The sequence below is a fragment of the Chelon labrosus genome (assembly GCF_963514085.1).
Source record: "Chelon labrosus genome assembly, chromosome: 1".
NCBI classification, from domain to species: Eukaryota; Metazoa; Chordata; class Actinopteri; order Mugiliformes; family Mugilidae; genus Chelon; species Chelon labrosus.
The window spans coordinates 16,079,019-16,091,373 of NC_140337.1; the positions used below are offsets into that span (position 1 = coordinate 16,079,019).

The following is a 12,355-nucleotide window of genomic DNA, read 5'->3' on the forward strand; positions in this document are numbered from 1 at the left end:
AGCACAGCACGTCTTAATGGCCCAGTTGCTGTGTCACTGTGCTTTATGGACTGTCGCAGCAGAAATTGCTTCCTTTTCTGTGGCAGATATTTCAGCGTGTGATTGTTAAATATTTCTGCAGAAAACAGCCCAGTGAAGAAGCCCCATTCCCTCTGAAGGACACGCTCGGGGGACTAACACCACCAAGACCTGATGCTATCTTCCGCTTGACACAAAACGCTGTAGCTGCTCTGGAAATGCATCATGCTGTCTGTTTGTTCGTCTGTGGGAATTAGGAACAGCAAACACAAGTAATCCAGCACAGAAATGCTAGGACCTTTGCCTCTGGTTTTTTTTTTCTTTGCACAAAATCGCTCTGGTGCTGACAAATGCTTTAATTTTTCATGTTGCTTCGTAGATGTAGCAGTGCACAGCAGTAGACTGTCACATCCCCGTTGGTTATAGGTTTAACAGAATATACCACACTCAGCAGGACTGGAACACAGTTGAAACTGAAGGCTTGCATGAATAAGATTTAAGGTGGAATTGTCCTCTTAGATACAGCAATGATAATAATGCAGGTACGCCGCGTGGCTTTCCAAAGACCACTACTTTAAAAACCAAAATTCCAGCGGCTTGACTCTGCTTGATAATGATAAGGTTGTATTCATGACAGGAACAATAGAAATCACTTAGGCCATGTGTCCATAAATTTACAAAGCATGCAACAGGAAGGCAGGTGTGTGTTTCATTATAGAGTGATTAGTCTGTGCTTTACAAACGTTAGCATCAAGGCTAATCATTTACCAAGTGATAGAGGACACTAATATTCCACTAATTATCCTAATAATGGCCCAATCTGAATAAAAATGCACCATATAACCATCACAATCAAAACTGACCCAGTCCAATCAGAGGGAACTGGGAGGGGTGGTGTAAACCTTTGATTGGCAGTTCAATAGGAAAATATTGGCAGCGTGTACAGCTTGTTCAGATTGTTTCCCCCATTGATTGTATTTGAAATTGAATTGTAATTTAAACTCATTCACTGTGCGATTGCCCCTCATGGGCTGTTGTTTCTGGTGGGGTCAGACACATATGAAAACAAGCAGCCGCTCAAACAAGCGTTTGAGAAGATGAATGAAGGCGGAACAGATGTGGACAGCACCGTTAAAAATGTGGGACTATCATCGTTTTATTCCACTGAATGTATATTCAGTGTTGTCAGGTTGGGGAAAAAACTAGGTGTGGGGCTTTAACGCGTTAATTACAATTAATTAATTACAAAAAATTAACGCATTTAATCGCAGTTTGCATTCCAAACAACGCGGAACTTTTGTCAGTGCACGATTTCCTAGTACACCGATTACACTGATGCACACGTCAGAGCTCGGATGAAAGCACGTTGCTAGGACTGAGGGAAGGCAAATTTTATTTAAAAAAACTACCTGATGGAAGCCTTGATAAAAGCGGGGTTTTGTGAAAATTGTGCAAAAAATAAAAATAAAAATAAAGAGTTTGCATACCACCGAAGCACTTCAACCCTATGGTACCATCTAAATGCAAAACATGTTGCAGTGAGCACAAAAACAGCCGGAGCTGTTCGCGCTAGCAGTCCCGGTCCGAGTACGGACAAGACGTGTCAGCAACCCAAATTTTTAATTTTTTTTTTTTTTAATTTTTTTTTTTAACCCATTTAAAGTCAAAAACTTACAGTGGCACTTTAACTTTAGGTCTGTTCAGTTTTGGCCAGGGATATTTTCTTTCTTTTCTACCGTTTTGAACTGAAATGCAATTAAATGCATTTTTCCAGACATTAAAAGAGCTTGAGTTTAGAATATTCATGTCTGTGTCTAATATTTGATTCAGTTGTCCACAAAAATCCATTTAAATTAAAAAAATGTTGCTTTCTGGGGCAAATAGTGTTATGCGATTAAAATGCGATTAATCGATTAATCACAAATAATAATAATAATAATAATACATTTTATTTAAAAGCGCTTTTCAAGATACTCGAAGACACTTTACATAAAAAGGACATCAAATTAGCAAAACAATGTGAAATATAACATCAAAAACAAATAAACTGAGCTAAACATCCTCTAATTAATTAGATTAATCTTTTTTAATCAGTCCCACCCCTACAAAACATATTCTGTTCTATTTCTTGTAGATTTGACAGTACATGATGGACAGAACCACTTTCTACATGTTAAAAACACTTAAGTTGGAACCTCTAACAGGTTTGATCTAACCAGGCTGTCTTCATAAACCACATGACTGTGAGGTTATAGGAAATAAAGTCACTCTACTGCAGATATACAGGAAACTCTCCATCATCACAGCGTACAAGGAGGACTTAGCAGGGCACCGAGCTGTCCATTAAAAACATAATCTGATTTAACTACCACACATTAGCAAATCATGTGTCGCACTACAGCATCACACAGTAGATGAGCTGTGCAGCGTGAATGTGGCATAAACAAAATTAGCAGGGCTTTCCGTGGTTTGGAGGAATGGAAATGAGCTATCAGATCTAGTTAAGGGAGCCCAGTCAGTTTTCCCAGTAGCATTACGCCACACAGCTAGGCAGAAAACTCCACATCGCTTCTAATTCTTTTAGCCTATTTTGTGCTTCTCCCATTTTCCAACAGTTTTAAAAGCCGACCGTGGGAGGCAGAGGTCACAGAGATCGGTCAGTAATCAGGAGGAGAAGGGCTCCAGCTCATGAAAATTACATTGTGCAGAATACACTGGCTGATCATATGACTTCCTGAGAAGACCGAACAAAGAAGTGGTGGTCCAGAGGGGCTTGTGCCTGAAAGGCTCAAATAGAACTTGGGAGAATGTGGTTTGGGAAGCAAATGAGTAAAAAACAAAACATTGATGTCAAGGTTGCCTCGGACAACTAAACTATTCAGAGAAAGCTCTTCATTGGTCAAAGTAGAGGCAGCAGGCTTCAGTGTTTAAAGCAGTGTGATGAAAATAAGATGACCTCATTCATGACTGATGCTTTAATATATAAGCAGACAGGTCTTTAATCATTTAATAAATCCAGCTATACTTGTCTTCAGATCATATCTACATGAACCATTCATCTTGTTTATCAGAGCAACACTCTTTATTGACAACTGTGGTTTCTTTCTTTTAGTCCGTCTCCCTTTCTTCTCCAGCTTCCTCTCATAATTGGCTGTGTACATTATCACTCAGGAGAACGCGTAGGTATTTCTGACTCAGGGCTATAATTACTGATGCACTCTGTCGTTTATTGATCCGCTGATGGATTTTTTTTCCCTCATGTAAAGTAACAGACTCTCACAAAAGACAGTCAAAATAGTTTCAGGGCCAGATTGGGGATTCAAGCAGATTCTCTCTGCCATAGCGTTGGACTTACCAGTGTCAAGCTTGGTCCCCTTGGCGCAGGCGACCATGGCTCCCATGCTGGGCTGAGAGGTCATCCCAGCCATGGAGTCAACCTAATGAGAGGCAATAAATACGGACACCGTTAAAACAGAAATCCTTAATCATAGCAAAATCACCTTACTGGATCGACTGCATGCACGTGGAGCTTTACCGGCTAAAAGCGTATTACAGCGTGCTCCACTGTTTGTTACTAGTCATGAATTTAAAATGAATCAACACAACGGTTTTAGTGGGTGATCAATGGTGGACAGTCAGCGGCTTGATTCATGCACTGAACAGCACAAAACTGCAAATAGAGGCCAACTGTTTTAATGAAACAGCCACATGCTGGCTGCATGCGTCAGTGAACGCAATAAGGAAAATGTTCCTGGCAACAATAATTGTTCCATCTTAGTTTCGGTGACATTTTCATACAGCAAAATGCAGCTACTGCTAGAAAATGAATGTTTGTTCGTGTTCTCAAAATTGCTGCGGTTTAGACTTGAAATTAGAGTCACATGGCGAGATCCCTTCAATGACACCGACATCACTTTTGGTACGAGCGTTATGGAAACGGACTATTTTCCACGTCTGTTAGTGATGTGAGGGAACTGGTGGTGAACAAATAAATACTCACGGCCACGTCAACTACGTCAGCTCCGGCTTCAGCACAGGCCAGCATGGCGGCTACACCGGCTCCAGCCGTGTCGTGTGTGTGCACGTGGATGGGCACATCTGGGAAACGGTCTCTCAAAGCGCCGATCAGGAGCTTGCTGGACTCTGGCTTCAACAGGCCGGCCATGTCCTGGTGAGAGACATGAGGGAAAAGGGGTTAAAATGATATTCGATAACACAGATTCCTGATACTGTTAATCTATGGATGACTTTAACAACGGAACAAAGACAAAACAGAAATACTCCTATTTGGCGGAAAGGCTCAGGGAAAAAAAAAATAATAATTGCAACCCATCTCAGTTCCCTGAAGGTGAAGCTACAAGTCTGGGTGTAATCACAGACGGTGATCTAGACTTTCAGAGAAATGCGAATCATCTAAATCGACCCGAGAAATAAATCCATGTACACCTTTCAGGCATAACATTATGACCACCTTCCTAATATAGTGTAGGTTTCCTTTGTGCCACCAAAGCAGTTGCGACTCATCAGAGAATGGACATGGACCTTCTGAGGGTGTCCTGTCGTGGGCCTTGGGGCCTTTGGGTCCTATGGGTTGAGGGGAGGGGCCTCTGTGGATCATCCCACAGATACTTGATCAGTTTTGGATCTAGTGAATTTGGAGGCCTGCTTGCCTGATTGGTGTACATCTGTGCGGTGACTGCAGCCAATTAAAAATGCATTTGCACATGTTCTCACAAGAACTAAAAGGTCTGGACACGTCTGCTGAGATCTCAGCAATCGGCTCTCCGTCAAAATGGAATTGATTTGAACATTCAGCTCATTTTATGAATGGCCTTGCACCTCAGTGTATAAAAGTCAGGCTAATTAAATATAAACCAGCAAGAACTCTCCAGGTCCACAGACACAGATCTTATAATGACCTGATGCAGGGGAGGCTGCCTTTTGTATTTATGCCCCAAGTGGATGGAACATCCCACATGGCCAACAACAGCTGGTGAATATTTAAACTCTACACTTGCTCTTTAAAATATGCAAATCTGACATTTAATTTAAGGCGGTTTCTAATTTTTTGGAATTTTTGAGAACTATTGGAAAGCTAGTTCTTTTATTGGTTTAAAATCACACTTTGGTCGCTCACAAGCAAGAAATATTATTCATTACCTCAAGAAAATAAAGGCCACAGTTGAGGGTTTCCCACTCTTGAGAGGATAATTATAAAGCACAAATCTTAACTGATATTAACAGAAATTGTAGCCAGGGCTTAGATGTGTAGTTGCACTCCCTTTGATGATCACTACACTCCGGGAAGTTATTACACATGCCTATTTCCTCTTTTAAAAGTTAACCTCATTAGCTGTGCCACCCTTTTATGAGATTGCCACTGCTGCGTGCGATGGTTCACACGGCGGCAGAGGGGGAGTTTATCATTTCCCGTCTGAAAATATCCTGTCATGCCTGAATAAAGAAATTAATTCAATGTGAGCATTATCAGTCTGTTCATTTAGATAAGAGGCTCAAGTGTACAAGTAATTTTAATTGGAGCAGGCTGAATACCATCAGCCGTGTTCAATAGTTAGCCTTTGAGGTTTTAATTCAACACACCGGAGAAACGGATTCACTGGAAAACTGTTATTTTTCCTGATTCATTGTCGGCTCAGTATCAGTTACAGCTCTGCTATTCCAGTGGTTGTGTGATCAGGAATTAGTCAAGACAAAGGAGTTTCACCACAGATTCAGACAAGTGAATATGAAAATACGCACACTGAAATTCTACAAGGATGTCAAAGAAGTTTTTACATCTGAACAAAGATAAAACAGAATCACTCCTATTTGGTGCAAAGGCTCGGAGACAAAAAAAAACATCTGAAGTATTTTCAAAGATTCTTTTCAGACGGTTTTATGCTATTCTGGTGGCAGAGATTTGCACACAGATTCAAACAAGTTAATGTTTAGATTTTCACAGGGAGGGAACAAGTTGGTTTACTGCAGACATCCAAGAGACGGTGAACAGATTTCAGAGCCGCTCCAGGAACCTTTTATTAGCTCACCTTAATGCACAGGATGTGGGTTCCGGCTTTGACAAGCTCATCCGCCAGCTTCACGTAGTAGTCCAGGGAGTACTTCTGCCTCATGGGGTCGGAGACGTCTCCGGTGTACGAGATGGCAGCCTCGACTACGCCACCTGCTGCTCCCGCCGCCTCCATACCCAGCAGCATGTTCGGCACGTAGTTCAGGGAATCAAACACGCGGAAGATGTCCATGCCGTTCTCCTTGGCTACCTCGCAGAACCTGGAGGGAGACGAGACGGCGTTAGTCAAGCAACAACTAAGTGTTTTTTTTTTTTTAATCAACATTCAAATCACGTCAGGACTTACTGTACAAGGCAAGATTATCACACATTCTCACTCGCATGTAATGAGTTCGCCCTCATGCACAGGGTACTCCAGATAATAGCGCGCATCCGAGCCGGGATAAGCTGTTTATATCCATCTCCATATCGCTACTCGTAAATGTTCCCTCACCTGCGCAAATACAGTATCGCCACTATTTTGATGAAAAGTGAGCTTACACAGCTTTACACCAGCCACAATAACCGGAGAGAAATGTATACCTGCCTCATTATCCAGGCTGCTAGTGCTAAATCCTCCCTATTATTGCCGTGGCCCTGGTATTTTAATCAGGTTTTTCATAACTGGGGTGAGTGTTTGCTGTGGCTGTGTAATGCAATATTTACACACACACAAACACACTGAGAGCTTTCGTTTTGTGCCTGTTTATTTGTGCCACGAGAGGATTGCCGGTCCAACGTTTGTGTCCGTTATTTATTTAGTAATACAGTACAGTGTATACAAGTGGTGTTTAGTGTACGCTACTTGGCACCAAATCAGCAACACTGCTGCGTCCTGCATATCTCATTCAGAGCTGAATTTATAGCTATTCTCTCAGTTCAGAAAGTTTTTTTGTCCAAACATAAAAAAAGTCAGAGTGAAGAAAATCTCGTTAGCAACCACATGACCTTTTTACACCTCCGGGCAGATTAGACATGTTAAAAATGCTTCTAAGTGCTAAGTGCACTGTACAGTGACCCTATAAATGCACTTTAAATCAATTAAATGAAATGGAATTACACTTTGATTTGATTTAGTTAGTGAAGACGCTCGGGTCACTTGGTCGGCGCAGTGAAAACAGGCGAGGGAGTGACACCGTGTAGGGAGGGAGGAAGGAAGGAGAGAGAGAGAGGCAAACAGATCAAAGCCATTAATCACAATGATGTGCAAATTTTCGATGGCACTCCCCCTATGGGACGCTGAGAGGGATGAGCGAAGAGGGTGATGAGAGGAGAAGAGAAACAAAGAGGGAGTTAAAACAGAGGGAAAGGAGATTATAATGCAGGGAGATGAATGGTGCGAGTGTGGATAAGTAATGACTATTTGATAGGAGGGGTGGGGGACTAAAAACACAGAGGAAAGTGGAGGTCTGCGTGTGTGTGTGTGTGTGTGTGAGATTCAGTGGGAAAGAGGGAGGAGGGGACAGCTGCATTAGTCATAAACTAGCCACTACTCATTTATTTTAGGCGAGTGGAATCACACTCTGGGCGTGGGGGTGTTTGTGTGTGCAGCTGACTGCAGGTGTGTGTGTGTGTGTTTGTATAGATATGTATGAGTCATGCACATCAACGAGGTAGCTTGTGAATCCATTTGGAAACGAGTTAGAGCTGTGTGCATGCATGAATGTAGGCACAGGAGTATTTATGGCTCTTATGGTGCATTACTAGTATACATCCGTATCAATGATGCGTAACTCGCCGAGCATGGGAAGAGGCAACAGGAACACATCAACCAAATTGACCTGATTAAATGCGTGGGAGCTGTGTGGTGTGGTTTGCGGTTAGCCACTGTACGGTACATCCATATAGACGGATTTAGAGAGAAGGCAGCAGAAGGCTCCGCGCTGCATGTCCATCTTTTATTATGAAGGTGCAGGGCTGATAGGAACGTGTTATAAATAACAGCAGCAGAAATGTCAGGGGCAGAATCAGTATTTCTAGACTCGGAAAGCTGGAAACTTCAGGCAATTTGCAATGCTGAGAAAGGTGACAAGAAATACTGACTTTATTTATTTATTTAAAATAAAAAAATACACAATAAATGTTTTGTTTTTTTAAATGACAAAAAGCCAGTTTGCATTTGTGAGAAATGTGTATGTTTTACATCAGGGGTGTCAAACTCATTTTAATTCAGGAGGCCACATACAGCCCAGTTTGATCTCAAGCATGCCGGACCAGTAGGATAATAACCTACAAGTGACAGATTTTTTCCACTTGTTTTAGTTTAAAGAAGAACAAGTAAATTAGGAGAATGTTAACATTTAATAAACTATCCTTCAAAAAGAAAAGAAAAGTGCAATTTTGGCACATTGCTATCTGCTGTTTAGTCCTGGGTCTTGTGTTCTGTCCACTTCTCTCACTAAAACAGTGGACAAATTAGGGATAGTTATTTTCATTGAAAATTTCCAGTGTAATTTTTACACTTTGCTGTGGGCCAGATTAGACCCTGTGGTGGGCCGCTTTTGACCCGCGGGCCGTATGTTTGACACCTGTGTTTTAGAGGAAAACAATGGTGTGGGGGGACTGTACCAGACTGAGTGTGCTCGGTTTGTATGAGTGTAAGATAATAGACAAGAAACACTAAGGTTGTTTTCTATCTCAGTTATGTCTCTGCTACTTTCCTCTTCACTCCAGTGTGTGTCACAGGACAATTTACACTTTTTGACAGCTTTAGTTAGTTTGCAAATTCTGACTCGATAATAAACGTTTTAAAAAAATAAAACGTGATGAGACTATTGATCCAGAGGAAGAGATTACGAACGACCTGGCAGTATTTAAATCAGCCCCACCTTTACCGATGAACACATTAATGCTTGATTTAATGATTTCATCCGTCTCAAAGGGTGAATGGGTCAGCGACATCTCAACTTTGCACCCTAACATCTGTCCAATCTTTGATTTATAGCGCATCCTTCATAATTTTTAAGTGACAAGAGGCAGAAAAAAAGCCGCGAATCAAGCAACAGCCTTGAAAAAGTAAAAACCCACCCCCAAATCACAGAGATGCTGATTTGCATCGGATTAGTTTTATCACAGGAAACTCTGTGTTATGAGAAATAGGATAGGTAATCTGCGGTGTAATTTATACTTTATAAAATACGGACGTGGCCGATTTGCACGGCATTAAGATCACAGATTACCTCTGCTATTATTATAAATTACCAGAGGTCCCCAGGTAAAACCAGTCCCGTGCGAATTGGGTTTAAGATGTAAAGATATAATAGTAATATATCTGTAGTAGTAGATAGTATTTTGTGTGAATCTAGCTGTCACTAATAGATACGTAGCTAGTAGTAGTGGTAAAATGAAGAACGATAGAAACAGCATGATTGTAGTATCAGCTGGCAGCAGCTGATATTATTTTTGGCACCAAATTAGAGGTAGGTGTTCCAAGCTGTACCTTCATCCTGCCATCGCCTGTGGAAAATGATGTGTTTTGTGTTTTAGCTTTACCGTTTTCTGCATTTCCATTTCTCTTTTCTCTTTTGCCAAACCGTTTTTGTAATTATTCAAGGATAGCAAATAAATAAATAAATAAAAGTGCCCAACTATATTACACAGACAACACAAAAAAACCCCAAGGATGAATCCGACGGTCACCCATGTTGTTCCCGTGGAAACGACCCAGTCAGAGTACATTTTCAAAAAAACACGTCAGAAAATGGAGCAGAAGGAGGATCAGTTGGCTTCAAGAACATCTTATTGAAATGGATGTTTTACAACAAGTGAATGAAAGCTGTTATAGAATATGTCAAAAAAAAAGAAATATTAAAGCTGCTCCTTGACTCTTTCCTATACAAGATTTTTTTCAATACATAAATCAGACAATGCAGCTGAGACTGGCGTGAATACGGCGTCCCTACTTTGTATTCATTGTTGGAGATGGTGTGGATTTAGAGGTGAACGAATAAAATAAAAAGTACACATTCATTGTAAGACGCTGAATGGTTTGATTGTTTAACAAGTGACCTGAGGTTTGTGTGTGTGACTCACTTAAAGACGGCGTTGTCAGGGTAGTTGGTGTAGCCCACGGCGTTGGCCCCCCTCAGCAGCATCTGGAAGGGGACATTCGGGATCAAAGCTCTGAGCTCCTGGAGCCTCTTCCACGGACACTCTGACAGGAACCGCATGGCCACGTCAAAGGTAGCACCTACACACACATAGATACACACACACACACACAGTTTATTTCATCTCCAGCCTCATACATCATCCCGACTTTGATCTCAATTTGAAAAAATAAAGAAAATAATAGTCATCCCTCAAACATACCAAGACGGCGCAAACACATAAGACACAATAATGGATGCTCAAATAAAACATATGATGATGATGATAGCGGCGGCACGCTCTTTGTTCGCCGTGACACTTTCATCATTTCTTTTTAAAGTCACTTCTGAATCCAAGAAATGTTCCAGTGGAAGAGGCGGAAAAGAAGAAGAGAGGAGATAGCAATCTCTCATTTCCCTTTCTGGGGGAGTAGATTAGCGATTCTCATACCCGTTTATCATATCAGCCAGAAATATTGAAGCCTCCAGTGGTATTCTGCTGATCCAACACTGTCATCATTAAATTTCATTTTCTGAGCACTCATACATTTGGACACGGAGAGAATACTAAGCACAACTGCTTGTTCCCAACCCCATGAGCTGGAACGACCCTGAAAAAAAAAGCACCATCCTCTTCATTTTTCTTTTATTTTTTTGGTAATTTCTCCCCCTCGGTTTGGATTTTAGCCCACGTCAGCATCTCTTAAACCACCGGTTCGGAGCGGAAATGACTCAGAGCAATCCTATCTGGTGTTAAACGTATTAGCATTAATGTTTCATCGCACGTGAGACATTGAAAACACGAAGCGGAGTGAGAGGTCCACGCGGGACAGAGGGATCTACTCTAAGGGTCTGATGACACAAATGAAGACTGACAGCTGGTGCCAAACGCAGGACATTAAGGCATGGTCACTGCTGCAGCCTGCCGCCTTTTGGAGGCGCAGGCCGCCTGCAATCTGCTGCGAATGTGAGCTGAAATAAATCAGATGGAGGGATGGAAACGAGCCCGCAATAGGCAGCCATGTATTCAAGGACAAAAATGATTCTGGGACAAATTGTCTCCGGGAGTAGACGCTGTAGAGATGTACATGTTATACAGTTAAACTGCTTGTCCGTGCACAAGGTTCTATATACTAAACTTCAGGGAATAATGAATAGAAATGATTCTTATCTACAATTTGAATAGTTGCGTTGAAGGATTTTTTTGCTTAAGTGTATGTTTTTCTTGTCAGAGCAGTTCTCAGTGTCACCTCAGACTTTGTTGCTCTGGATTTATTGATCTACGTTTGTACCGAGAAACGGCTCGCATTCCTTAAAGCATGTAAAAGTACTCTCAGACAACGATTACGCAACTGCTCGGTGTGAACCAGACGCTATTATAGTACAACGTGATCACACACACACACGGAGTAATTCAGAATCTACCATCCATACTCCATCTGATTAACTTTGTGAGCCAGATCTGGGGAACCGTATAGAGACATTATGTGACCCAGTTCATTTTACTGTATCTTCCGTGGTGTACAGAGGAACGCTATATCAGGAAGGGACTTAATCCTCAAAGGGCCTTCACAGGCTTAATCTCTTCAATGATTCATTCTGCCTCTAAGCAGCTGAAACATGTGAAAGCAATATTCCCTATCTAAGACCACTCTGTAGAAAAACCTTCTTGCATCGGGACAATGTGTCTGGGTGCCAGCGTTCACGTGGCCATCTCCCTTTGGAGATTTATTTTAGGACTCAGACGGAGACGAGCGTAACAATCTGTATCTCTGATCACTAGTAGTAGTAATAGTGCTCGGTGTAAAAGGGTGTCCTATCAAGAGAGCCGCGGCTGCTAATCCTCGCGTGGTCATTAAGTGATTTATGGGGGAAGCGTTTAAAGTTACCGTAGTGAGATGTCACCGTGGGACGGTGTGTGTGTGCTGGGGCTGAACTTCCTGCAGCATGGTGGTCTAATTTGTGTCTCACAACCTGAATCAATATGAGGTGAGAGCGCGGCTAGCAACTGGTGGATCTGAGAAGCTTGGGTAGCGACGGTGTGAATGTTCAAGTGGAGCACTGCACCACAGAGCTATTTATAAATAAATCAGTACATCACCTACACTTTTAGTTTCATGTCATTCATCCGCACAACAAACGCTGCTTTATTCTAACCTATTAAATGAATCGGACATCTTTA

At 41.8% G+C, this 12,355-nt stretch overlaps 1 protein-coding gene across 1 annotated transcript in view; it reads right to left on the reverse strand.

Annotated features, from left to right (window-relative positions):
• pcxb (pyruvate carboxylase b) overlaps nucleotides 1-12,355 on the reverse strand; it is a 307,177-nt gene that overhangs the window by 37,941 nt on the left and 256,881 nt on the right. Inside the window, exons 16-19 of the mRNA XM_084546125.1 lie at nucleotides 10,118-10,274; nucleotides 6,066-6,306; nucleotides 4,019-4,186; nucleotides 3,374-3,455 (exon numbers count right to left, since the gene is read on the reverse strand). Coding sequence (XP_084402251.1) covers nucleotides 3,374-3,455; nucleotides 4,019-4,186; nucleotides 6,066-6,306; nucleotides 10,118-10,274 — 648 coding nt within the window. The remainder of the gene's footprint in view (nucleotides 1-3,373; nucleotides 3,456-4,018; nucleotides 4,187-6,065; nucleotides 6,307-10,117; nucleotides 10,275-12,355) is intronic.